At 46.3% G+C, this 27,805-nt stretch overlaps 1 protein-coding gene across 3 annotated transcripts; it reads left to right on the top strand.

Moving 5' to 3' along the window:
- Positions 1–1,934: 1,934 nt before the first annotated feature.
- On the top strand, positions 1,935–26,810 carry CEP162 (centrosomal protein 162). 3 transcript variants are annotated; one of them, XM_078615531.1, is made up of 27 exons: positions 1,935–2,309; positions 4,325–4,485; positions 5,049–5,187; positions 5,991–6,167; positions 6,980–7,115; positions 8,240–8,316; positions 8,698–8,937; positions 9,351–9,560; positions 9,986–10,171; positions 11,348–11,432; positions 11,716–11,995; positions 12,828–13,035; positions 13,762–13,896; positions 14,885–15,015; positions 15,726–16,007; positions 16,365–16,487; positions 16,585–16,697; positions 17,514–17,625; positions 17,994–18,120; positions 18,237–18,400; positions 18,774–18,878; positions 19,241–19,471; positions 19,948–20,639; positions 21,100–21,241; positions 22,313–22,411; positions 23,374–23,508; positions 25,180–26,810. In XM_078615531.1, exons 2-27 carry the CDS (start codon positions 4,423–4,425, stop codon positions 25,378–25,380), a joined length of 4,593 nt encoding a protein of 1,530 aa, XP_078471657.1. In that variant the 5' UTR covers positions 1,935–2,309; positions 4,325–4,422; the 3' UTR covers positions 25,381–26,810. The 3 variants fall into 3 exon arrangements, with proteins under 3 accessions (XP_078471657.1, XP_078471658.1, XP_078471659.1); XM_078615532.1 differs by having other exon boundaries at positions 25,065–25,292; XM_078615533.1 differs by having other exon boundaries at positions 23,815–25,292.
- The last annotated feature ends 995 nt before the right edge of the window (positions 26,811–27,805 follow it).

Here is a 27,805-nt window from a genome sequence, read left to right as displayed (position 1 = left end):
GGATAAACCAGCAAATCTTCCAGAACAAAAAAAAAACACCGCATTACAACGCTGTGTGCAAAAATCCCAGTGTGATGCAAGTCAAATAATAACAACCATAAGACAATTTAGATTAAAGCTATCAGGCCAACTCCGCAATAAACATGGCTCAACCATATGTTTTCGAAATCACCAAAATAAAGCTATAAAAACAATGTAACAACAGTAATCATAGGAACTGTGATTAAAATTTAACAATAAACGTCTGATCAGCAAAGCCAGGCATGCCTCAATCAATGACAGCGAACTGCAGATGTTACAGGCAAGGGGATATGGGGTTCCAATTCGACACGAAATCACGTAGAAATGCACAACCAAACGTAAATTTCAATCACAGTTCCTATGATCACTGTTACATTGCTTTTATAGCTTTATTTCGGTGATTTCGAAAACGTTTTTGGTTGAGCCATATTTGTTTGTTGTAGTACAGAGTTCGACGGATAACTTTAATCTAAATTGTTTTATGGTTGTTATTGTTTGACTTGCATCCCACTGGGATTTTTACACACAGCATTGACATACGGTGCTTTTTCTGGAAGACTTTGCTGTTTTTTCCTGGATTTTTCTGTTTGCGTGTAGTCACTTGACGATTTTTTTTGTCATATTCAGTTTTTTTCGGTAAAGTCACGTAGGTAAAAAATAAAATAAATGAAAACGAACTAAATGTTTAATAAAAAAAAAAATGAAAAGAACTACATTTTTCATTTATTTGATTAGATTTTTTACCTACGTGACTTTACCGAAAAAACCTAAGAGTATGAATCCTTGCAGTCACGAAAGCTTCAAATCTAGAATGTTTTTGTCACTTTAAGATGTTTCTTGTTCATGTTTTTGGTTGTTGCGGTTGCACCCGATTCAAGAGCCGAATGGCTCACAGGGCTCTACCTAATAAATGAAAACTGAAAACCATTCGCTTCATTGTGGAGAATATGAATAACAAGATGAATAAGCATACAATGTATAAGATGAAGATGATGTACACGTATATACTGTATATATAAGATAGCAAATTAAGTTCTAAGGAATGGACAGTTCAGTGTCAGAAAGTTACAACAAAAAAGACAAAAACCGATAGGAGTGCAAATTATAGGAAATATAACCATAAAAAGACAGTATATAAGGACAAATTGCACAAGTAAATGGTAGTGTTCATCTTCTTGGTTCTTTCGGTAAAGTCACGTAGAATGGAAATAATAAAATAATAAAAATAAAACATAATAAAATAATTCTTGCGACGTTTCGGCCACAACGCAAGCAGCCGTCCTCAGGTGAAGAACAGGTCTGTCAGAAAGGACGGCTGCTTGCGTTGTGGCCGAAACGTCGTGAGAATTATTTTATTATGTTTTATTATTATTTTATTATTTTATTATTTCCATTCTACGTGACTTTACCGAAAGAACCAAGAAGATGAATCCCTGCAGTCACGAAAGCTTTAAATCGAAATTTAAATGGTAGTGCTTGAAAGAGTAGCTTAGACACCCCATAAATAAGGCATCTATGGCTCCCTCTAGTGGGAAACTCCCCCAGAGCCAGCAATTGCAGGGCTGCGCCTTTGCCTTGACAAGTTACGCCGTGACGCGTTGCGTACGTCGCCACGCGGCTACGTGCTGCGTGATGACGTAATCACGCAACGCGATTGGGAGGTGGGGCGCGACTAAGTCACGTGCCGCTCTTTTAGCCAATCGCGTGCAGATGCCGGTGACGTCACGAGCGGCGGGTTTTTTCCCGCGAGACTTTCGGTTGTCAGGTCGTGAATCGATTAATCGATTACTGCGTGTTTAGGTTTCGGGTTGTCGATTCACTCGTGGGATCGTGGCGTGCGTGAGAGTCAGTTAACATAGAATAATTCGCCTCATATGCACCGATGGATCGGAACGAACGAGACAGGCAAAAAAAACCCGAGACAGTACAGACGCCACGGAACAAACTAGACGTGGGAATCGGTTGCGGAATCGATTCCTCATCAATCTTCAGATAATCGAATCGCGGGGGATGCGGATCGCCGTTTGTTTTGTTGAGCGGCCCCTCCCATTACAAACATCAACGTTAGTGACAGCCAACGTGTTAAAAGTGTCAATTACGATGGCAAATAGCCGCGTAATTAACACGCGTCGCCTTATTAAGTGTTAAAAGGGCGAAGCTGTAGTAAGGTCGTGGTAATATTAATATTTTGTTGGTGATAATAGACAGAGTACGCGCTCGCTCTCATCACAGTGAGGTGATGAAGACGATGATGATGGTGGTGGTGACGGTGTTCTTCATTTAACCAGGTGAGACACGCGTACACTCACTCCACTGCTGGACTAGTTTGAGGTGACTTTGCTATAGATGCCCCCAGGGTCTGGAATGTTATCGCAAAATAAACTACACCTCGGATCATTACTTACAAGACCTAGATTTGAAGCTGTCGGTAAAGTCACGTAGGTAATAAAATAATATATGAAAATAACTAAATTAAATGACAATGTGATAATAATAAATGAAAATAATTAAATTAAATCAAAATTAAAAAACTAAGTTAAATTAAAATCACAATGTGACGTGCGGAGCCATAGGAGTAGAGTACAATAATGTGGGTTTTACTGCACAGCAGCCTATAGCACCTGGTATATCGTACTGCGTTGATCACCCATCCAAGCACTATCCAGGCTCAAACCTGCTCAGCTTATGAGATCTGATAACAACAAGGGGGCTTGCTCTAGGTACATTAAACTTAATGGCCAACTTAAAAAAAAACACAACAGACTTGGCATCTACATCATGAGACCTCCTTTGCCAGTACCAAAATATAAGAAAGCTGTCTCTGGTGTGGACCAATCAGTTTAAAGGACAATGCATATTATCACTGTTTTTTTGTTGCATTCTGACCACAAATATTATGGTTAATGCAGACATGATTCTTTGTAAAAGGTTTCAGTTTTGTTGCCAGAAAAAATAGGAAAAAAAATATTCTTATTTTGGTACTGGCAAAGGAGGTCTCATGATGTAGATGTTTACCTCGAGCCCTCATTACTTTGATAGTGCATTGTCTTTGAGCTGTCCTCTGGTCTAGCACCGTTTGAGACGAGGCTCAAAAGAAAGCTGTCTCTGGTGTGGACCAATCAGTTTCAAGGGCAATGCATATGTTATCAGAGTGTGTTTTTTGTTTGCATTTGACCACACATATTGTGGTTAATGCACGCATGATTCCTTGTAAAAGGTTTCAGTTTTGTTGCCAGAACAAAAAGGGGAAAAACCTATTCTTAGACTTGGCATAATAACCGAACAGCCAGAGATTGGAGTACCGTACGTCCAACGCAGAGATGGAGCGTTGCAATCAATTCAGGTGCTGGGTGCATTGTTAACATCGCAGGGTCGTGGAAGGGTGCCGACGGTTAGGGGAGGCCTTCATCCAGCAGTGGATTGCCCATGGCTGATGATGAATAACGGACTTCAGCGTCAATTCCCACGGTTTGACAAAGGGATGAAGTACATTTAATCGGCCAATCTTTATTTTATGTGCATCGGTGCACATTACAGCAGAACGGGAACGGGAGAGGGAACTAGCATAACAGACTTTGCATAAAAACCAGACGTGAAATAAATCGGTAATTGATGTAATTTAATCAGTTGATGAGCCCACTGAATTGCATGCATTGCGTCCTTTTTCAGCCAGGTGAGAGCATTTATTGACGTACATATAATCAAATACCTGTCAACCCCTGATCAGTGACTACCTTATTACAGACCAATTCAGACCTTATTGCTCACCCTGTACCCTTATAAATCTCAACGTTCATCCTACAAAGTCCCATCACTAGGGGGAAACACAAACAAATATGCAATTTTTGCCGTATTTAAATGGCTGTACGCCGTATGAAAACTCAATTTCCCTGTACAAGAATAGGGGTGGGTAAACCATATGGGTTACCAGGTATGTAATCGGATCAGGGCCCGCACCAGTAAATGAGACCATAAGCCCAATACTCTGATCCCTCGAATGGTTTTTAGCCGCAGCAATTCTACCGGTTTGAATGGTGTATTGTTCTCCCCGTGGTCACGTGTACCGTATTTTTCTCCGGGTCCTCCGATTTTTCCCTCCACATTTAGAATCAACAACATCCGTTTAGAGTCTTTGGCTGCTATAAATGTCCACGTGATGATAATCCACTTCGTTGAGCTATCATTTATAGCCAGTTCGCTTCTGAAAAAATAGTCATACAGCTCAAGTGGGCCTTACCTGGTAAAATAAAAGAAGATTAAATAAAAGATTAAATATATAATCTTGAATTCGGTGCCTTTGTAGGTGGATGCTTGCCTTGGTTCACTGCCACCGTGGATGATGTGGCAGTGCCGTCGCTGCCGAGTGCCGAGGTGAGCAAGCAGCCCCTTTCCTCGGCCAACATGCAGCGTGGCCAGCTCACAAAGGAGGAGCTGGATGAGCAGTTTGAGAAGTTCATGAAGGAGGTGAGATTCTGCTGCTGCTGATCTGCGAGTCTTAAGAGCCGGGCGCGGTGGTGCACACCGATTGGATGCAAAGGGTTGGTGTATTCTAAAAATTGCTGAGCTAGATGGTGAAACGGCTGAGTCTCAACAATCACTCATTTTCAAGATTGTCAATAAAGTTTGGTCTATTGCCTATTCCCACAAATGAGTGTGAGTCTGGAGCTGATATATCTACCTGCAAATCTATGCATACAATGGGGTGACTCAAAAGTCTACACACAATGGTTCACAAGACCATTTTCTGTACTGCAATATCCTGGTCACCTCGCAGTTCAGCGAGTTTTAGAGTTTCACAAGTATGCAAGATCCACCAACTTTCACCTCCACAGATCTGCGTAGCCAGGCATGCACATTCACACCCTGCTAAGAATCAGAACTGACATCACGAATAATTTCAATTACTTTAATTCGTCCATTTGGTTCCAGAGAACAGTATTTTTACAGAGCATCGTGTGCGTGTTGCTTTCGATGTCACGATTGTAAAGTGGCTTGCGCATCGCTGCGACGCTTTGTGTCGTTTAAAGTCGCTGTCCGACGAATCTGATTTCACTCGCTCCGGGAGAGCGAGCGCCGTGGGGAGCCCGGAGCGCTCGCGCGACACAGCCTCAGCTGCTCCAGAGCGGCGGCCCTGGTGGAGCGATGACCGTGACGTCAATACCACAGGTCAGAGCCTATTCACTTCTTCACGTTCACCAACCTTAATTAAATCTCTCACACTGTCGCTCGAGAGCATCTTAAGTGCAAAACTAAGGGGCAGGGAGGAAGCTTACCGCCCAACATGGAACTCCTTCACTACCTCTTTTCGAGTGGGCATTATTCTTAAGAGCATTCATTTGGGCATTTAGGCACCCCCCCCTCCCTTTTTTTTACAGGGGTATCAGAGGTTAGGAAGACACCAGGGTTGCAGAGTTTATTGAAGCAGTTTATTGAAACATGCGGTTTAGACAGGTTTTCATTGCACTGTAATCCATAATTTGTTTGTGCCGGTGTCAACCTCCTTTCATATCCTCTGTGTACCTGAATCGTCTTGTTAATAAAATACTTTAGAAAAAAAAAATATCTCGCACTGTGATGGCTCTGGCAGCCAGTACAAGTTGTCCTATAGATTGTAAGATTGCATCTTGTGACTTTATTTGTTGAAAACAGCTTTCGTACAGCCAGGTAAAGTGGTCCAAAAAACATGCGGAGGTTGGCATCTTAGGTCCTAATGTAGTCATTCATTTATTGAGGAATACAGTGCATTGTCATGAGTTGGGGCCTCAATCGGATTCAATAACCAATTTTTTTCCTGTTTGCATTATCGTGTATGCGTTATTTCAACATTGTTGTGTCTGTGTGATCTAGCACAAGAAATATATCATTAGCATATAATTTTCATACGTAAACATGTATTTTCCATTCAAGATTCAATGCATTTATCGTGAACATAGGAATATATTTGTGTCGCTGAACTGTTACATGCTTAGGGCTGAGCGGGGCCACACGGAACTTCCTCAAGTCGTCCCGCGCCATTGTGGAGGAAGAGTCTGAAGATGAGGAGAAAGGGCAGCAGCAGCAGCAGAGCAGCCAGAGGCTTCCCCGTCAGGATGTCCGCAGGGGAACAGCTTCTGTCTCCATCAGTCGAGACAGCCTTGAAGTGGACGGTGAGCTTGTCCTCTGCACACCTTCACACGTGTTGAGAGTGTCAAGTGGTTAGATAGATGTGTTTGATCAAACCACACACTGTATGGTGATGTTATATCTTTGCTAACCACGCCAGGATTAACGCAAAGTATGGGTCTCTTATATTTTTTGTTGTATATTCATTTATGATGATTTGCAATTATTGTGATAGCTGTGGTTGTAAATTTGTATAGATTTGTAATTAATTATAATTATAGGACAATGCCTATGACTAAATTACCCTGAATGCACCCGATCTCATCCGATTTTAGAAGCTAAGCAGATTTCAGTCTGAATAGTGCTTGGATGTGCAACCACAATGCATATAACTGGTGTTATACACTGCTGTTGGGCTATGTTATGGGCAGCAAAGTGAAGAATATCAAGTGTCACACTGTAATCTTATGCTCTCATGTCTATGCTACGTTCACCAACCCACGATAACCAGTGTGGTGAAGTATGGTCACAACCCCCACAACCTGAACAGCATAGGAGAGCCCTCATCTAGCAGTGGATTGATAAAAGAGGGCTGTACATGTGCAAAACAATTATTAGGTGCTCTGCATAACACAGTGTCAGTTGGGCATGACAATGAACCTGTGTATTATGCACACAAATCACAAAGTCACTTTTATCGTTAGATTACGGAATAAGTCACAAGTGATATTTGCCACCAGTGTTGTGATCCACGAGTGAATATTTTTTTAAGTTCAGTTTTATCGTTTGAATGCGTGCGTGTGTTAATGCCGTGTGACCTGCGCTTGTGGGCTCGGCTGGGTGGCGGCTCGGGCAGAGGATGTGGCGGCGTTTGGGTTGGACACCCTGGAGGAGCAGGAGGAAAAGGAGCGCTTCTTTCGGGAGCTGAGTCGAGGCGGGGTATCCACGCCTCACGATCTCGCTCAACAGCACTCGTTGTCTTCGCCACCAGGGTGAGAGTTCCCTCCCACCCGTTTACTCTGTCCTCTTAAATTTCGATTTAAAGCTTTCGTGACTGCAGGGATTAATCTTCTTGGTTCTTTCGGTAAAGTCACGTAGAAGGGAAGTAATAAAATAATAAAAATAAAACATAATAAAATAATTCTCACGGCGTTTCGGCCACAACGCAAGCAGCCGTCCTCAGGTGAAGACCAGGTCTGTCGGGGAGACAGCGTTTGAATGACGCTGTCTCCCCGACGGCTGCTTGCGTTGTGGCCGAAACGTCGTGAGAATTATTTTATTATGTTTTATTTTTATTATTTTATTACTCTGTCCTCGTTTCTGAATTATCAGGAATTCTCAAAAATTTGATCCGAAGTCACTCAAGTAGAATAATAAAATAAGGTATTTGTGGGGTAGAGTACTGGTACAATGGCGAGTGCATCGCGCTACAAACTCGGTGGTTTGATATCAATGGGATCTTTTGCCAGTATCCAAAATGATGAATAATAAAAATTGATTTTAGCCTTTCTGGCAATTCCGATATATGCATTGTGGGGTTTGCATTGTCTTTCTACTGTTTGCCTTTTGGCGTTTTCTGGTCTTTCACTGGTGAGACAAGGCTGTCTCCAGTATAGGCCAATCAGTTTAAAAGAAAATGCATGTATGATCAGAGCATGTTTGTTTACATGTTTTGCCACACGTATGTGTGGTGAATGTCGACTTGATACCTTGCAGAAGGTATTTATTTGGGTTTGAACATCTTAACATCGGTGGTTTGAGCTTCGGTCAAGGCTAACATGAGATTTCAGTGACATTTGAACCAGTTCCTGCCTCCCCCCCTTCAACCCACACTGACCAGTGTGGTGAAGTCTGGTAAAATGACCCCCTTGACCATCACAGTCTGGTGAGGCATTCATCCGGCAGTGGAGTGGCATATATTTTGTAATATTTTAAATAAAGTTTGTGTATTTAAAATATTTTTTTTCGTTGTGCCTACAGTGGCACAAATACCATGTATTTTAAACACTTGATTCTTCTACCCTTTTCTGTTATGTCTCTGTCAATGACTATTTAAACTTTTACAGTGAAACTTTCTGTTGAGGTTATATTTGTATTCAATGTTTATTTCCTGCAGCTCAATACGAGAGCGAAGGCCCATCTCAGATGATTTTGACGACAGCCAGACAACAGTGAGAAGGACGTTCCCTTCAGGTAAAGTGCACTGGCAGCATTGATATCATCATCATTATCATGTATTGCTTTAAATTGCAACTCATGCAAGTACAAAACAAATCCCAATGTTCCAAAGAAATGTAAGAAGCACATTTGAGCAAAGCACTGCACATTGTTCCTGCACATGAACTTAGAATTGACACATTTTCCCAAGGCAGCCAAGGACATTGTATACACTGGAGGAAACACAATAAACGGACACATAGGACAAGTAATGCAGTGTAACATGAAGTGCAGTCGGTACTTTTTAAGTCATTTAATATTCATGTATTATTTAGTATCAAAACATTTAAGACAAGCTTTTAAAATCATAAACATTTTAATGAGGAAGCACCTTTCATCCTTTCGTATCTTATACAGGTCTGCACAGCGTTGACGTGGGTCAAGAAAGTTCGACGGGCATTTCTCAGGCTGCACGGGATGTTTCAGAAGCAGCAGAGCATCCGGAAGCAGCTGCAGCGGCAGCAGCAGCAGCAGTGAGACCTGAGATCACAGGGCAAGCAGACAGTCTGGGCCACCCCGAGAGTCCAGCTCCACCCATGAACGGGGGGCCAAGGAAGCCAATTGAAATCCCAGCACCGACCGGCATGCTGGCAAAAGGTTTGTGGTCTGAGGATAATGCACTGCTGTGATCTTTAAAATTTCTAGAATAAAATTGTCAGCTCTTCATCAATCCATTCAATTGCTGGATGCAGTCATGCCAGAGACAAAACACCTGTTATGCATGGTGGTTGCCCACCAAATCACTATCCAGGCGAAATCCTGCTTCTGACAACTAATTAGATCGAACGCATTCTGGGTAATTTGGTCAAAGGCCTAAAGAGTACTCCACAAGCTGGCATTGTTTAATATAGCTACCATTATTGGTAGTACATTTTGTATGTTAAGCTACATCACTGGGACTTCAAAATAACCCAACATTGTCTTCAAAAAGCTCATAAAGAGCACTTTATTTTTTTAAGTTGTCTCATACAGTACATTTATTTCTGTGTGTGTATGTATGTTATTTCCAGTTGCCCTTTTGGACTCAATGGATTCGACGCTGGACACTCAGAAGCTGCTTTTGGATATGAGGCCGACTCTGGACGATCACTATGAGGATGATTATGAAGAGGACGATCATGAGGGGGACAATCACGAGGAGGACAATCACGAAGAAGACGAACGTGAGGAGGGCAAGCATGAGAAGAGTGACACTCGCAATGCCTCTGCACTCACTGCAGGTGCTTGCTCCTCCTGGCCTTCACTCCCCTCGCCGCTTCACCCACACAGCGCTCTCGGTTGTGTTTGATAAACGAAACTATAGACTAAACAATTTTTATTTTATCAGCTAAGGCCCACTTAGCTATATAGCTCTTTTTCAGAAGCGACCTGGCCACAAATGAACGCCCTATGAAGTGGCTTATGTGGAAATTTTATAGTAGCAGCCAAATACTCTAAACGTATGTTTCTAAATGTGGAGGGAAAAACCAGAGGACTGGAAAAAAAATCCACATGGCCACGGGGAGAACATGCAAACTCCAAATATAGAGGCGTCAGATTCGGTATAGAACCCACGACCTCCTGTATACTAAGCGAGGTAGTTAATATCTCGCCACCGTGGTGATGTCTCTGATGCCCCTCCCCCAACCCATCCCTGCATCGCCAGGACCATGGCTTGCAGAGAGTGGCAGCGAACTGGACTCGCTGTGCCGCGTCTACAGAAGCGCTGGCCGGCTGACGGGAGGCAGCGAACCTGGGCAGCCGATGCGTGACCCCACCAGTCATCCCACGGGTCACCCTGCAGGGGCAAGCTTGCATGTACAGCCACATGGACTCTCTGCCACTGGCTCTGGTAAGTCTCCTTAACTGTCCTACTCTGGCTTCGTACAATGAAAGATTTAGTAAACAAATTATAGATTGTTAAAAGCAAAGTTAGAGTTTAGTTATGCATTCACACTTTTGAATGAACTTAACAATGTGAACCCATTATAATAGAAAACATACCGTTATGCATTTATTCTGCTCTAGATCCAACTTGCCAGTGTGTTTGCCCTTGCAGTTATCCATGTTTTCACGGATCAGCAAATCAATTCGTTTCTCACCGTTATTTTGACAGATTTCTTCCCCCCTTCCTGCCTCCAAAAATTCAAGAAAAATGTAAACAACCGATGTTTTTTTTTTTAACTACACGCTTCACATTTTACAAACGAGATGAAATTGCAACCCGCCATCTCAGCTGGCATCACGCCTGCAAGATGCTTTACCACGCATCCCTGCGGCGCGCGCCGGGCTGTGTGGGGGTTTGCGTTTCGCTCGAATGCACGTCCAGGGTGGGTATGGCGAGCAGCCCAGTTGCGCAGAAGCAGCATAAACCACCCCCAACTGTAACACCCCCCACCCACCCTCCGTCCCGTTATGGTAACAATTAAGAGGGGGAGTCTATCTCACGATCTCACCCCCTTAGGATCTGTCACCAGAACACTTTCAGATTATCTTAATAAAGTGTGGGTTTTATTATACGGTAAGCACACCCCTTGGGAGCGAGGATAGGCATCTGTATATCCAAAGTAGTGTGCTTATATATAGAATATAAACATGGGAGCATATAAGTACAACAATGGGGTTTGCTGTACTGCCCTGTGATTGGTTTCCCATCCAAGCACTGTACAGGCTCAAAATCCCGATTAACTTTTGAGATATGATCATATCAGGCACGTTCCAGGTGATTTGGTCATGGGAAATAGTAGTAGTAGAGCATTATCTATGATCAGGTAAGAGCTTGTTGTGGCCAGGAGTCGGTTTTTCAAGGGCAAACCGGGTAGAAGTTGGGAAAATGGAGTGGCACTTTATGGGCAATAGAGTGGATGTTTAATGGAGAGACTGGTTCCTGCTATGATAATATTGGGTTTCCACCACTGGATAAGGCTCTCATTGTTGACGAGTACTACCCGCATTGTTTACATTAGTAAGGAGACACTGTGACTTTTAATTTAGACTTGTCAATCACCCACCTATTATTTTTCTGCAGAGGAGGCTCCCACACAGGAAGAGCTGATGAGGAGAATTGAGAGTGGAATGCCGTTTGCGCGAAGCTTCGATCTGTTGCCTGCCAGGTAGGTGGAAGCTTCACTGCATTATTTATCTCCCAGCTCATGGAATAAAGGCATTTACATGTCCTTACCCCTATACCGTCCGTCTCCTTGCTCATGTTCATGGTTACGGCACACCCCATTTACATGCCAATTCCCATGCCCTCTGAGCCCCGAAATATGTTTTGCCCCCATCTTCTTCAGCTGGGCTTGTGTAACCCCCACTGTGATATAAAAAAAATCTTATGCTCCTCGCATTGGAAGGCTTGCCGACTACCGCAACATTGTCACGCCCGGTGCCATGCAGGTTGCACTTAGAGGGCCCCTCCGATGTGACCCCGGAGGAGTCGCAGCTGGAGCCACCTACGGCCCTGACGATCGCCGCATCCTCAGACACCCAACTCGATTTGGTGGGACCAGGCGGACGGCCTCAGGTTGACGGTGTGGCACGCGGTGGTGGTGGCGGTGCTGGTGTTGCGGGAAACCTTGTGGGAACTGCCGACCCGTGGGGAACCGTGGCGTCGACGCGCAGGAGTGAAGGCTCGTCCCCACAACGGGGGTCCGACGTGCGACACGCGATCCAGCAGGTAGAGTGGGCACACGGCAGTCATGCCCATCCGCACTGTGCAGGTTAATACCTCGTTGCGGATCTCCATGTGCTCCCACATTTAACCTTCACCACGTATCCGTGTCATATGGTAGGTTTTCTATGTGGAAAGCTCATTTTAATGATCAGAAATAAAATATTATATTTCATAACATTTACTCTCCGAATAATTGCACACATTTTCGTTTGTATGCTACAGTATGTGCTACAACATAAACAGTACCTTTAGAGCTAGTAAAGTAAACCAATGATGATTCCTAGTACTGATGAAAACGTATTTAATAATTCCATATTGGAGTTTTGTGGTAAGGCATTATACATGTACAGTACTTTGTCATTCCACTGCTGGAATTCGGCACCTCCATACCCTGTGGGTCTTGGGTGTTATCTGACGGTTCACAACGCTGGCCACTTTGGTTTGGTGAAAACGGGGCAACAGTGGACTTTGCCACACTGCCCTCTGCTGATCACCACGGAACCCTATGGTCTATAGCGACCTGTTGTGCACAGTGGCTTGCCCATCCATGCACTCTGCAGGCTCAACATTGATTTGAGGCTTTCGTGACTACAGGAATCCATACTCTTTGGTTCTTTCGGTAAAGTCACGTAGGTATAAAATAAAATAAATCACGACGTTTCGGGCGCAACACAAGCGTCTGTCATCAGGTGGGAAAGCATAGTCTGCTGCTGAGGCAGACTGTTTTATTTTATACCTACGTGACTTTACCGAAAGAACCAAAGAGTAAGGCTCAAAATTGTGCCCGGCCCTAAAATCTTTAAAACGAGCCTGCATGTTGCCTTGCGGTGTGCAGTCTCCCAATGTAAGACTTCAGGAGAGCAGAACAGCCAGAGTCGTGGAACGTCAAGTCGCGGAGTCCCGCAAGCTTCGAACCTCCAGCCCGTATGCCAACGTGAAGAGCTCGGGGTATGGCCGTTCATCCAGCCCCGCCAGAGTCGAACGGCCCACGAAGACTGGGCGGGCATCCACCAGGCACACCCGGCCACCAGCGACTCGTGCAGGTGACCCTCGCATCTGATACATCCGAGTGAACTACAGTCAAAGTCTCAATTATCTGTGGTCATAGGCGGTGGAAAGTGTGGCCCGTGTAAAAACTAATCTGTGGATAATGCAAAACATACAATCATACTTCACAATGGTGGTCAATTTCGGGTTGGTGAAGGGTGCAGATTAAATCCTGCCCCTCATTGGGTACTTGATTAGTATGGGTCCTCCCCCCCCCCCACTATCCAGTGCAGATTCTCAGGTGTTCATGGCTCTCGAGCTTCTTTGTAACATCAAGGCAGAGCCCCGTGGATGAAAAGAACGTGAAAATTAGGGCATTAAACCATATTTATATATTTATTTCTTGCCTATATAGAAAGGGCATGAATACTTAGAATGCCACATTTAGTTTTTATTGATATTTAAAGTAATCGGTTTTTTTTTTCAACACGCTTATAGCCACATGTATACCGAGTCACTGACCCCCGAAGAGTGAAGAGCAGCTCATAATAAATCCAGCACACATGATGTACTTTTTAAATCGCAAACACAGTCAATCCACAACTCCGGATAATAAACCCACGGATAATCGAGAGTTAACTGTACTGGCTAAAGCTATACTCGATTCCGTGGCCGCCCGGGTACGACGGACATGCTCGTGCACGGGGTATCTGTTGAACGGCCCCTGGTAAGCGATGGCGGTGTTTGTTACGTAGGCTTGAGTGGCACATCTTTTACTGCAGCTGGGGGAGCCGAAAAGAAGAGCCGTGCTCCCATGCACTCGCCATCCAGGGGCAGGACGCATACAAAGACCGAACTGCGGTTGAACCCTGCCTCCACGTTCAACGCCAACCCTCGTCGCAGAGAAACCCAAAAAGGTGCTCAGCACGAAAGAGTGACGGAGGAATTTACAATCGGTGGGGACTCAGCATTTAATATTAATAGAATAATTGATTAAAATTATTCTAATGCTCAAGATACATGCGTCAAATAAGACTATGAGGAATAGATTATTTAATGAATCATAAAACTGTTTAGCAAGTGGTATTGTTATGCAAGATTAATTAATGAGACAAAACAAATGAGGCAGACAGTTTTAATGAGACCGTGCAAATGAGTCAAAACATAATTTCGTTGAATTGTGACTCCATTCCGTGATAATTGTTTGAATTACAGGGTGGCATGAATCTTTACATGCCCAGAGGGAACCTCCGCTAATTTGTGTTGAAAATGTATTAGCAGCTGTGTTGGCTGCCTTCAATTATGACCAGCGGTGAAACTATAATCTTTTAGTGTGCATGCATGAGTTTTTGCTTGCATTTATGTAGGCGTGTGTGTGAGGAGCAACAGCGTAGCAGTGAGCATACTGCACTGCAGACCTGGCGGGCCGAGTTTAATTTCTGGTTTTGGCTAACAGCAGTGTGCGAGTGATACCTCAGCTGGTCCTGGGGCTCCTCTAGGTTGACTCAGCCTTAATTGAGCGCCCGATACAGCGTGTAAACATCAGCAAGGGGTGACAAAAGGTGGCTGGCGCTTGGTGCTGGTCACGCCACCCTCTTTTGCACTGTACATAGTCAACCGTGAATTCAGAGTTACGGGGGAAAGACAACAAACTAAACACCAAATGCAGTTCTTCAAAAAAATGCGTTTTCAACTTAGTTTTAAAAGTGCATAGCTCCAGTGGCTTCCTAATATCGGAAGGAATAGCGTTCCAGATGGCCGCCGAAGCGCATCTGAAAGTGCGCGATGCAGTGACCGTCTTTGTGACGGCATGCTGGCCTCAAGAATAGAGGCTCGCTATCAGCACTTGCCTCAACAGTATGTGTAGGCTGAGTGCGAGATCTTTGTGTCTTTTTTTTTTTTTAGCCGACCTCCCGCCGGTGCCCAGGGCGGGCGTGTTTGTGGACGACGACTTCATGTCGTGCGTGCGCTCGCTCGCTGGCTACGTGGACGGGCGCGTAAGGAGTTCTCTGCTTTGCGACTCGGCTGAGAGACAAGTGAGAGCGATTGCAGAGAGTCACTCGCACTCTCCAAACATTTGCCGTTGCTTATGCAGGGAAGCCTATGCTGGGTGGCTCTTTGCAGTTGGAATTTATAAATACTTTCAGCTACCATTATTCACAGTGATTTGTTTATTGTTACCATTTTGTGGTGCCAAATTATTCCCACAGTGATCAAAGAGGGCTTGTCCCCCCTTAAAGCCCCTGATGCATTAGGCAATGATGGCTCGACTGTACTGATAATTCCGAACAATTTTAAAATTGGTATAGAGTTGTCCCTGACCTGCTGCTGCTGCTGTATAAAATTATAATATGGTCACAATTTTTTTTATTTTGAGTTAGTGACCTAAAACACAATTGTGTGTGCATTATACACACAATATGGTGATATCATGTGCAAGGCAGATCCTATAGTCACATTTGCACTTTTTAGCTGTTTATAAATAATATTTTTCATCTCTTGAGTTCCACCACATTGTTTAGCATGGAGTCCGACATTGGGTGCATGTGCTGAGAGCTTCTTCAGAAGCAGAAAACATCGGAGAGTTATAGGACACAACCATGGATACCAAATGAGTATTGTTTTTTGCATGTATTACTCTTATTATTGTAACAATTTAGCTTTTCCAAGATCGCCAAAGGACATGTGAATCCCCTAGTTAATACAGAAGTGTGCATTAAAGAGCTTTGCTGTTGCTTGTGTTTAGGCCGACCACCTCTTTCATGGGGCCTATCCTTCCTCCCCTCCACGAGGGGGAGCCTCGCCCCCTACGAAAGAGCAGCAGGGCGGTCCCACGGCGGAGCTCCATCACGGGGATGGCCACACAGGCGCGAGGGAGAGAGCCGGTGGCTCTGTGCTTGTACAGGAGCCGAGCAAGGAGCTCCGCGATAGGTGCACGGAGTTCCTCCGCCGTGAGGAGCAGCTGAATGCGGAGCACGCGAAGGAGATCGCTGAGCTGAAGCAGCAGAACTTTGTTTTACATGCAAAAGTGAGCCTCCATTTATGCTTTGCTACTTTGTGCACAGTTAATTCCAGAATAATGATTGTAATGATTCACAGAAGGATGAATTAAATTGTAAAATGTGTTCAAATAGAAAAAAACTAGGCATTTTCTTGGCCGTGCCATTAACATGTTGATGCTGAAGGAGGACCATTTATTAAAACATTAACTTAGTAGACATTTTTTTTCTTTTGTTAGGGAGTGTAATCGACATAAGTGCTGAGTTTTTATTTAAATTGGGTTACCGTTCTCCATTTAAATAATTAGAGTGGATGCGATGAGCATCCCTGCATCGTCTAGCACAGCAATGCCTAATCGTTCGTCTGGCTGGACTCGCCATGTCAGCTGGTCGGCGAGGAGAGCGCACGGACTGAGAGGCAGACTCCGGGCGACACGGTGGACGAAAAACTGCACCACCTGGAGAAGGAGCTGCGTCAGCAAGAAGTCATTATCCAGGGCTACCACCAGGTGCCGGGGAGCTTGCAGTGTCACTGTAAACGTTGCACGTATCATCGTCGCAGTGTTGTCTCCATTGATGGTGCTGTCGTGCAATCGTGGCTTGCAGGAGAACGAGCGACTGTACAAGCAGGCTAAGGACCTCAAGACAAGGAACTGGGAGAGTGAGCAGCGAATGGTCCATGAGAACCAGCGGCTGAGCGCAGAGCTTCTCAACCTAAAGTGAGTCGTCCCTGTCGACCCGTCGTCTAACGGCGATCACAGTGAATGTTGCGATATTGCTAATGCGGTAGCGAAAAAGCGATATAATGGTACAGAGCAGTCTCTTTCAATAGCAATGAATAGCATTGTATGTAATGTTAACTATTAAATACTGTAATAATGTAAAATTACATTTTGGTTTCTTTTCATATGCAAAAGATTACATTGATGAGAAAATGGCCCAATACCCCAATCTAGGATCATCATGAAAGCCAGTGTTGAAACTGATATTTCATTTCTAAATAAAATATATTTATAGGTATCTGTTATTTAAAGTGACCTCTGACAGCATAGATTTTCTGAAATGTTTTTAACCCATAGATTAAATTTGATGTAGCTGAAATACTATCAACCCCCGTGGCTGAAGGAAGAGATTGATATCCTACTGTCAACTGACATCTCTGTAGCCTTGATCCAGGGGGCGTAGAGGATTATATCGTGCCACAGACATCGTCACTTTTAAACTTAAGCACTATGGCCATCATTACTTCTGTTAAATGACATGAATACGTGGAGGAAATCTACACCCACACAGACAGGTTTCAAATGAAATTGTTGTACTGCTATCCCCAGGCCACCTTTCAGCCTAGCAGGTTTGGGAGTTTAATAAATATAGATGAACTACCTTTTGACTCCAAAGTGCTGGTTAACTGGTGTGCACCAACACCCCTTGGCAGTGAAACTTCACTCGAGGTGTCTTATGTAACCCGTCATCGGGCTGTGTGACCGGTGGCCTCTTGACACGTCCCCAATTGACTCATCGCTGTGTTGGAGCAGGGAGGAGCTGGCACAAAAGAAGGAGCAGATTTCCCGCCTGAGAGAAGCCGTCGCTCCCACCCAGAACCGGTCGGTAACTGGCGACCTGGAGGGGGAGCTGTCAAGTGCGCAGGTGACGATCGACACGGCGAATCTCTCTTTCGTTCAATTATCTCGTTACGACTTTGTTGTGGTGCACGCTGGTCACCAGTAAGCTGGAGGCTCCAGTTGCGAATAGGGTTGGTGGACCACTCAGGGACGGAGCCTGTGTGAAACACTACCTATCCGATGGGCAACGTTGTGTCAGTAAGAGGCAGCCTTGAAAGTAGTTACTTAACGTATGTGTGAAGCAAGAGCTCATTAATTACGCAGCCCTGCTTCATTTAATTGTCAAATTATGGGAGGAGGGAAATGAGGGTGGATGTAAATCATTACATGTCTTGAGGAAATGTATGTAAGATGTTTAATCAGACTCATCACCTGAACCTTTGAATTGAACAGCGGGAGCTGGATAAGTTGATACAGGAGGTGAGGAGCCTGAAGCTGGCCAACCAGAGCCTGGAAGTGGAGTTGAACAAGGCCAAGAAGGAGTACGAGAATGCCAAGACACAGGCCACCTACCTGTCAGGTGACATCTGTTAACATTGAGCTCTCTTCTCCACTACAATTGCGAATGAGGTTATTGAAGGATGATGCAGCATAACATACAAATAGCTGAAAATAAACATGCGCCGTGGCTCGCAGGTGACAAAGAGCACGAGCTGAAGGTCGTGGAGCAGCAGCACCGGCAGGAGGTGGAGCGCCTTGCCCGCAAGGTGGCGTGGTACGCCGAGAACCAGGACATGCTGGACCGCGACGCAGCGCGACTCAAGGCTGCCACTGCGCAGATTGAGGCTCTCAAGCAACAGGTGGGGCACCGGCGCAGAACCGATATACGTACTGCGCCACGAATGTGGATCACGCGGAGTGTTGTGCACGTGTCTACACACACACATTCACTTCTTGTGCAGAGCTGTGAAACTCTGTGTGTGCATGTCAGTATGCACACAATAGGCCACACACGCACACAATGTGTGTGGCCTGGCAACTCCCAAAGCCATTTCTGTTATGTCCCGCATGTGTTAAAGGAGCCTTTCGGAGAGCTGTTCTCTCTTATGCAATTCGTTAAATGCATTGTTCTTTCGTTGAGAGCACTGGCTTTGGCAGAGATACCAAACAGTACTGTGGGTGTTACAAAAATCCATCTTTATCTGAATACTACATCCGACGTGTGCTCGCCAGGTGGAAGAGCTGCAGGCTGCCATTCGGGACCGGGGGGAACAGCGCCGCAGGAGCACGGGTGAGCGAGCGGCTGACGCCCGGAGGATTCAGGACCTGGAGAGACAGGTGGGAGAACAGTGCGTGGTGTGTTGAGACAGCTCGGCCGTGGTAGATTGTGCTGTTGGGAAGTGTAGTGCGGCACGGGAAAAGACGGCACTGGGAAAGCGGACGCACAAGGTTCGTTGTGGTGTAACGTGGAGAGTGAGGCAGCATGCGCTAAAACACTGTCGTCAAACTGCAGTGCTAAACAGCAGAACTGAATTAAATTCAGAAAAGTTCTCAAGCTTCATTGATGAAAGTGTTAATGTTGGTCGTCATGGGTGGTGGTAATGCTGATGCCAATCAAACTAAGATGACAGTGGCATTAATGATGGTCAGGGTTTTCAATGATGGCGTCAATGATGATGATGATTACGACGACGATGCAGGTGCGGGAGATGGAGGATATCCTGCGCCGGCGCCACCCCAACTCTCTGCCGGCGCTCATGTACGCGGCGGCGTCTGCGGGCGACCGCGCGCTGGGTTCGGACGCGGCACCAGGCGGCTCAGCGGAGCTGCTGGAGCGCCGGCTGCGCAAGCTGGAGGCGGAGTTGGAGGCCAAGGACGAGGAGGCCAAGCGTGGCCTGCGCGTCATGGAGCAGCATTACAACAAGATGAAGGTGAGTGAGGTGGCCGTGTAACTCGGGGACCTGGTACTGCCTCAGACCACTGAGCTGCAGCTGCTCAGATGATCGGGTTCTTGGTCACCAATGGTCATACAAAACACTGTAATATTAAGTATTTGTTGTCACTTGGTGTTTGTTTATTCTAGCTCTGAGACTTAACTTTTGGTTTAATTGACATGCAGCCAAGGTATTTGATGGTATGCTTCTATTGTGGATAAAGAGGCCTATGAAAGTAACTTTAGTAGTTCTGTAACATCTTATTCCAGGGCCATTCTCTGACACGAGGTAGTGCACTGCTTTCTGCGAGAGATCTGGATGAACATTTTGACATTTCGTGACACGATGCCTATAGCACAGTTGGAATACGTTATGGATGAAAGCAAGAATGTTATTATTGAATATCATTGTTAACATTAAATTTTTGTCGGGCTGTGTGCCGATTTTGAATTTCACGATTCTTTGCCCTGCAGCTGCAGTACGAGCAGAGGATCAAAGGGCTGGAAGAAGTTCTTAGAGAGCGGCCGCCTCCCTCCTCCGGTGCCGGCTACTCGCCGCACTCGTCGCTCGACCACCTGTCTGTGCTCAAGGCCGGTTACGAAGCTCGCGAGCAGGCCCTGGCCGCCGAGAACGAGCAGCTGCGGCGCCAGCTGCGGGAGCTGGAGGGGAGGGGCGCCGCTCCAGAGGGCCACTTCAGAGACGGCGCTCGGGACGCAACGGACCAAAGCCGCCTGGAGGTGGCGGTGAACGAGATGAGGAGGAAGAATGACGAGATGGAGGGAACGGTGGGGCGGGCGGCCGCTGGCGAGACACGGCCGGGCAGACGTGGCGGTAAAAGCGCCCGTCGCAAACACGGCAACGTCAAGAAGCGTGTGCAGTTTGAGGGTGAAAGGTCGAAAGGCTTGGGTATCACAGAGGCGAATGGTGACGCGACTGCACAGGTGCTGAACCTATACAATGATGACAAGAGTGGCAATGGTGGTGGTTGTGGTGATGGTGAGGAAGAAGAGGTGGAGGAATCGGAGGAGCGTCACCAGCGGGGTGTGGAGTCGCCCACGCAGAGCGCTCGGCTCAAGGCGGAGATGGAGCGACTGGCGCTGGATGCAGAGCACCAGCGGGTGAAACTGCAAGCCCTGCTAGCGCGGGCTGAGGCAGAGACTTGCAGGTGATGGGCACTATGAAGAGGACGCTGCTAAAGCTCACGGGAATTTCTGTCCGTAAATAATTCCTGATTAATGGCATTTGTTACGAGTATGGAGACCCTTGTCTGCGCGTGCGTGCTTATCGTATCTTATCAATGTAATTTATATAGCGCCTTAACCAAGCGCTGTGGGGAATGGTGTGTAGCGGTTAGTGCACTTCGCTATGCTTAACAAGTGATATGTGAACAGGTTATGGCCCCTCCCACCCCCTAGGTTGACGCGGCCTTAAATGTGTACCTGGTGCAGTGTGTAAACGTCAGCAGTGGGAATACAACGTCGGTTGGACACAGTGTTGGCCGCACCACCTCATGCGAAATTTTATCCTGGATAGATGGTCATGAGCAGCACTTTTCGTAACAGTTTTTGGCGCTATAAAGAGCGATCTTTGTGTGTTTTGTACGTTTGTGAAATTAACGTGTGCAGGTCCAGGGAGGAGGCAGCGGCACAGATGGCAGCACTGAGGGATGGCCACAAGAGGGAGCTGGAGCGCTTGGTGGCACAGCAAGCACTCCAGCATGCCAGCACGCGCACAGCCGAGCTCGCCAACCAGACCAGCGCTCAGGAGGTGAGCGTCTCGCTGGACTGGACTGCTGGGATCTGGGGTTATGTTGACCACAGTGCCACCTGGCCGGGTGATCATTCATAGGCGTGGTCTGTGTCGTGCTCCGCCAATCCTTTGTATGTGTAGTGGCATAGTGCTGGCTGCTGGCGAAAAAGGGGAACTGCGGTGTACGGCAGTACTCAAGTCAGCAGGCCACGATATACACGAGAGGGGGACATCTAGGGGAAAGGTCACAGAAGGGGCCCATCGGAAAGCCTCAGGAACCCGCTAGTAGGTTTTCTGAAAGGGGGCGTGGCCGGGATGGAGTGAGGCCACGCTGAGAGTATAAGAGGGGCCCCTGTGGAAGTGGGATCCCCGTCGTGCTGCTCAAGTCCGTCGTCGTCACCATTCTTCTCGTCGCCGTCTCCGTGTTTATCATCCCGGGGCGCTGCTAGTCAGACAGTCTACCAACTGTTCTAAGTAGTGCCGCCGACAATAGACGGTCATAATAATAGTGTGCACCCACGTAGGGTGTTGTGTGTTATCCCGATGGTGCTTGCTAAATAAAGAAGTGCCTCCAAGTAGAGGCCGACCGAAACTGAATTTGACTTTCGGCCGAAACTGAAAGTAAACCGAAAGTTTACTTTTTGGCTTCGGCCGAAACAGAAACTATGCCGAAAGAGGCCATTTGCCAACTTTCGGCGCCGAAACCGAATTTCGGTCGGCCTCTAATTAGCAGACCATGGTTGCGGCTGTAACCTCGCTCCCAAGCTGCTGCTGCTGACGTGTGTGTGTGTGTGTGTGTTTGCAGCCTATCGCATAAGATTGCCTAGCGCCGACTGACCGGCTGATAGGCAGAGGGATAGACGTAGCACTAGCGTTATATTCTAAAAATAAATCTTCGGTTGACGAATGACGACCGAAAGTCAATATCAGTTTTGGCCGAAACCGAAAGTAAACCGAAAGAATTTCGGTCGGCCTCTACCTCCAAGTCTTAGTGTCTCCGAGTTGAGTCTCTACATATGTACGTACGTTGAACTTCTTTCGCACAGTACGTCGCCAACCGTGCTAATGGGTGTTGATGATGCTGTGCAGGTGATGATCGCTCACCTTCGACAACAGCTATCGGAGCTGCAGGTGGAACACGAGGAGCTAATGTTGTCACGTCGCCGCGAACAGACGCTGCAGGACCAGGTTAGTGTGCCCTGACACCAGCGTGCGTCTCGTTATGCTTTAAGACTGACATTGAATAAACGATCGAACAAATTGTACTCTTGCCGAGAGCAGCGTTGTGTTAAACTCTGAACACATTTTAAACATGTGTGCCGCTTATAGTCAATACTTTTCACTTCATTGGGCAGTTAACTAGTTGAAAACCCATTTGACATGGTGTACATTTATTACAAGAAAGACAGGAGTTGAATACGTGGAGAAAATCCTGGCGCAGTGGCACAAGGAGAAAGTAAATCTGGCAATTAAATCATATTTTTTCACGACTCTTTGTCAATCCAATACTGAATACTTCAGCACGCTGATCAGTGTGGGTTGTTGAAGGAGTGCCGGGTGGGCTATCGCCAGTTCAGATATCATTCTCCACTGATGTTAGCCATTCCAGGAGTTGAACTCAGGTTGCTGGATTCATAGCACAGTGAGCTAACCACTGTGCCACCACTCCACACTGTAAAGAAGAAACAAGATGGGAAAAAGAAGCAAACGTTATCTGCCGCGCACTTAGGTTCTTCAGTTTGAACGCAGGCCTGTATGCCCAGTGCAAGTGACATAGCCAGCATTAAGCGTGCCGTGTGTGCGTGTGTGTATGTCCCTCGTGGAGAGCGGCAGTGTAGCGGTTAGCGCACTGCGCTACGAACCCAACTACCCGAGTTCGATTTTCCGCTCATGGCCAATGCCAGTGATGATTATCTGAATTGGTCCTGGGCCTCCCCTAGGTCGACTCAGCCTTAAATGAGTCTCTGGTGCAGTGTGTAAGCATCGCCACGAGGGAGACAAAGGCGGCCGGTCGTGGTGCTGGCCACCCACTCCCTCCTGTGCCGTGCCGGCCTTCATAGGTGCTCCGCTTACAGCACTTGCCCCAACAGTCTGTTAAAGCTATTTCGGGCATCTTTATTCTTTGTCCCTTGTGTGGTGCACGGTCACAGGTGGTGCGCCTGCTGCAGGAGCTGGGGGAGGCAAGGGAGACGGACACCCCCGAGATGAAACAGTTCCGCGCGCTGGAGGCCAAGGTGGTGATGATGGAGCAGCGGCACTTGCGCAGGGAGCAGGAGCTCACGCAGGTGGGCTACTCTACTTGCCCCCTCACGACTGGCAGCTACACACTCCAACTACTTTACGCATATGAATGTATTCGCGGTACACCGGTGCGCGGTATATACATTTTTTATTTTTTTCGCAACAATGATTGATGTTTACGCGATTCGCAACCCTGGTCAGAAATCTTGCGGGGTGCTTCAACATCAGCTCTCGTGATGTAGAAGCGGTCGGAGAAGACGAATGTTATGAGCAGCTGAACACGAAGCTTCACAGTCTGTTGCCATATAGAACCCAGCCTGATGACATTTGACTCCTTGTTCCAAAGGCAGATTTGACTCGTGCCCTGGACTTGGCCAGACGGTTCCTCGATTCATTTCCGGAATCTTTATTTGGCGGACGGTGGCATCAAAAGATGATGACTTCATGGCACACGTTCGAATGGGAAAGCAGCTGCTGAATCTAAGGCAACTTCTGATGGAGGGTCTGCAGCTCACTCAAGGGCAACACCGACATCGTCAGACTGTTTTATGAGGACCGGTGTATTATACTGCACCGGTGTACCACCAATACTTCCATATGTTGAACTTCTTTCGTACAGTTCGTAACCAACCGTGCTTATCGGAGGTGCGGAAAATACAGTCAGCTGCTGGACATGCCCCTTTGATCCCTATTCATAGTCCAGTGCCTGGGCCCCTCCTGCTCGTGGGTGCCTGTGCAGTTGCACTGCCTGCACACTTGATTTATATGTCACTGGTAGGGCCTCACTGACAAATGTTGTGTCCTGTAATATTGAGCATTTTCCAAACTGCAGTCCTAACATGGCAACATTGGCCATCACTGAAATGTTAAAGCTGTGAGCCATACATATGTTACAATCCACACGCACAAATAAACATGAAAGAATAATAACTACATACTTGGAGTTCATGTACAGAATGTATGTGTATATGCTGTGTGCACGTTGTTATAACCATTACCATTTGTGTTACATGTTAGTGTTAGAGAAAGCAGATATCCCAGAACTAGATCACGTCAAGTATCTTGGTCCACAAGGTCAGCACTATCCTACCCTCTCTGCCATGCCAGAGGAATGTTTATCACAAAGTCAAACGAATATTTAAATTGCCAGAGCTGGAAGTTAGCCAAATTAAGTTCATAACCAAATTTAATATGATGGGGTTTTTTGTGCTTTGGTTGGTGACCGGACTAAGGTCCGATTCATTACACACAAAGTGCTTGCCACAAATGAACCTCAAAACCTTTCTGATTTCAAGGAGCATAAGCTATCACGTGACCTTCGGTCATCCTCGCAGCAGCGGATTTTGGCTCGCCATCGAATTAAGGCGGTCACTGCATTGCGAGCTTTCAGATGCACTTCTGCGGCCGTCTGGAAGGCTTTTCCGATATTAGGAAGCCACTTGAGCTACGCCCTTTTAAATCTAGATTTCAAAACTCGTCTCTTTAGAACTGCTTTTTGTGTTTAGTTTGTTGTCCTTCCCCTGCACCTCCAATTAGCACGGTTGGCTACATACGGTGCGAGAGAAGTTCAACACACATACATATTACAATTTAATCGCAGGTGGATTCGAACCCAGGATCTGAGCAGTGCCAGCTCACCTGTCTTGACCTCTGAGCCACCCGGTCACCAACCCCTCTCCGCTGACCCTGCCAATGGGCCCATCCCCCCTAACCAGCTGGTGCAGCGCACGCGACAGAGCGGCGAACAGGAGCGCAGCCGGGAGGCGGCCGAGTGGCGTCGCCAGGTGCTTCACAAGAACGCGGAGCTGGAGCGCTTCCGCTCGGAGCTGGACTCCATCCTGGAGGTGCTGCGGGAGCTGCAGAGGCAGGGGGTCGTCATCCCGGCCATGGGCGCAGCGCGCACGGGTGCCATCTGACTCCCAAATCTTCACAAAGGCGGCGCCTCAATAAGGGGACGGGGGTCGCTGTCGCACACACCTGTGTCACCGTCCACCTGTTAGATCGTATCCCACCCCCTGCTAAGTATCCACGTGTGCCCTGATGGAGATGAGGAGCCAGTTATCTTCATTGTAACGTTATAATAATTCATACTGTAAAAACAAGTGGTAAATGAGTGGATTGAGAGATGCTGTCGTCAGAATGGTGGGCCTCCATCTATACACAGAGGATCCGGGTTCAGTCCATTAATAGGGTAACAATGTCGGTTTTTATATAATTACTCATTGCACATCAATATATAGTACAAATAAAAAATTGTTGCAAACCTAAAAAAAATATTGTAACCCTAGCTGACCAATTGAACCCCATTCCGTCATGCCTTCCCAGTGCCTTAGCCCTTTGGCTGAAGCATCTCCTCACCAAGTGACACCGTTTTTTTTCTTTCTTGGATTTATACAGAAATTATCCCCCCACCTGTATTATCGCGGCACAACCCATTTTCCCACATCTCCGCCAGCTTCACTCACCAGCCCCACCACTCGAGCGGAGGAGGTTCCGCCACTGTCTTATCAACTCCGGCGGTTGTCATCGCGCCCGCCGTGGGACTAATGTAGCTACGTGCAGTGGCTCGTAAGCTAGCTACCTTGAAAGACACGCAAGGCATTTGAATTATTTCACAGGTAGGAAGAACAGGTTCCACACTGCCCACCAGGGATTATTTGTCTGTCGTGCACGAATGCGCTGTCCAACCAAGTTCCTACCTGCCCACTCCGAAGGAACGTGTTAAAGGAATATGGAACACAAAAACAAACAGCTCTTATGTTGTAAATATCTACGAAACCACTCTTTCTCGGGGTATCCGAAGTCACGTTTTCTGCAGGGGATGTTACTTATAGCTGCACAGCTTTAAACTGAAATGTTGTTTATATGAGATCATCTTCGCAAGAGTTATCGTGACCCACTGTTACTTTAAAATCACTTTTCAGGCGCCCTCCAGTGACACACTGTTGCATGATCGAGTGGGGGTGACTGCTGATGGCTGTGCGTGCACTTGAAAGTAATTTTCAAATGTTCTTTTCTCATTCATGCAACTTTTAATTAATGTTTTACAGACCAGGGCACCACAGTCTGTGCATCCATAAAGCTGTTATTTTGCATTGTGTGTTAATTTTTTATGTCCATACCAAGGCAAGCAGGTGGTGTGTAATTGAAGTTGTTAGCTACAATGTGAATAATGATGCATTTCTCACTTCATGTCCTCTACATTACACCGTCTATTGAGGGTGCGCTAACAGGGGTTCGCAATGGTTCTTTTTATAAAGTGGTTTACAGTCATTATTTTACCTCTGTAATCTATATTTTGTATTGCTATATTTTATTTTTTAATAAAATTATTTTTTGAAGTGAATGGTTTTCTGGTGCGTGTTGTATTTCATGCTTTATGGAAGTGTGTTTGTGAGTGGGTGTTGTAAAAAAATATTTCGGGGCAGCGAATTATATATTTTTTACCAACTTTTAATGTGTAATTAAAAAAACATGTTAACAATTTCTAACTGGATGTGCCCACGAGATTACTACTTAGGGAATTCATAAAAATATGTGCACTATATTGTTTACAGAGCAATGCAAGATAATTGCATGCACAGGTTTGGATCGTGTGGGTGTGCTCTATGTGTAGGTGTAAAGTGTAGTGCAAATAAACAACGCGGTTTTTACCTTAAATTAATTACACGTTCCAATTTTAGTTTTTCATCAATTTATTTAATTTGTATGTTTATAATAATAATAAAAAAATGGAATGTAGTTCTCAATACGGACAGATTTCCAACTTCCACGTCGTAACTTAACATCGCTACTGACGTTAAGTCTGCCTTATACTGGTAGGAACCTTCTGGTTACACCAGCCCACAGGGGATTATTGTGTCCGTCCGTCGTGCAGGGAGGGGCTGGGTGGGGAGGGAGGGGCCGGGTGGGGAGGGGAGGGTGGGGCTGGGCGGGGGGTGGGCGGGGTAGGGAGGGGCTGGTGCCCTTATAAAACTCAACGTTTAACCTACTCACGCCGGCTTGTGCCCGCCCTCACAGTCGGGCATATTTGCGGAATACACCACGCCGCCGTTGACCCTGGCCATTGACCGAGCAACCCAACGTTCCTACCAGCTCCCTCCGCAGGAATGTGTTAAACAGTAAATATGGAGTATGTATGTTGGACTTCTTTCGCACCGTACATAGCCAGCCATGCTAATTGAAGGTGTGGGGTAACATGTTTGGTAAAAGCCCTCTTTCAGAGCACAGAAACAGGTAACTACTGAATGTGTATGGTCTTAGGTGATGTTCTGTTACAGGCAGTAATACATGACAGTGGTTTGGTTATTTTTATTTGATCTATGCTTATATATCGCAACT

Source organism: Lampetra planeri, chromosome 47, assembly GCF_965212315.1.
Source record: "Lampetra planeri chromosome 47, kcLamPlan1.2.h2, whole genome shotgun sequence".
NCBI lineage: Eukaryota > Metazoa > Chordata > Hyperoartia > Petromyzontiformes > Petromyzontidae > Lampetra > Lampetra planeri.
This window is presented reverse-complemented; position numbering and strand designations above follow the sequence as displayed.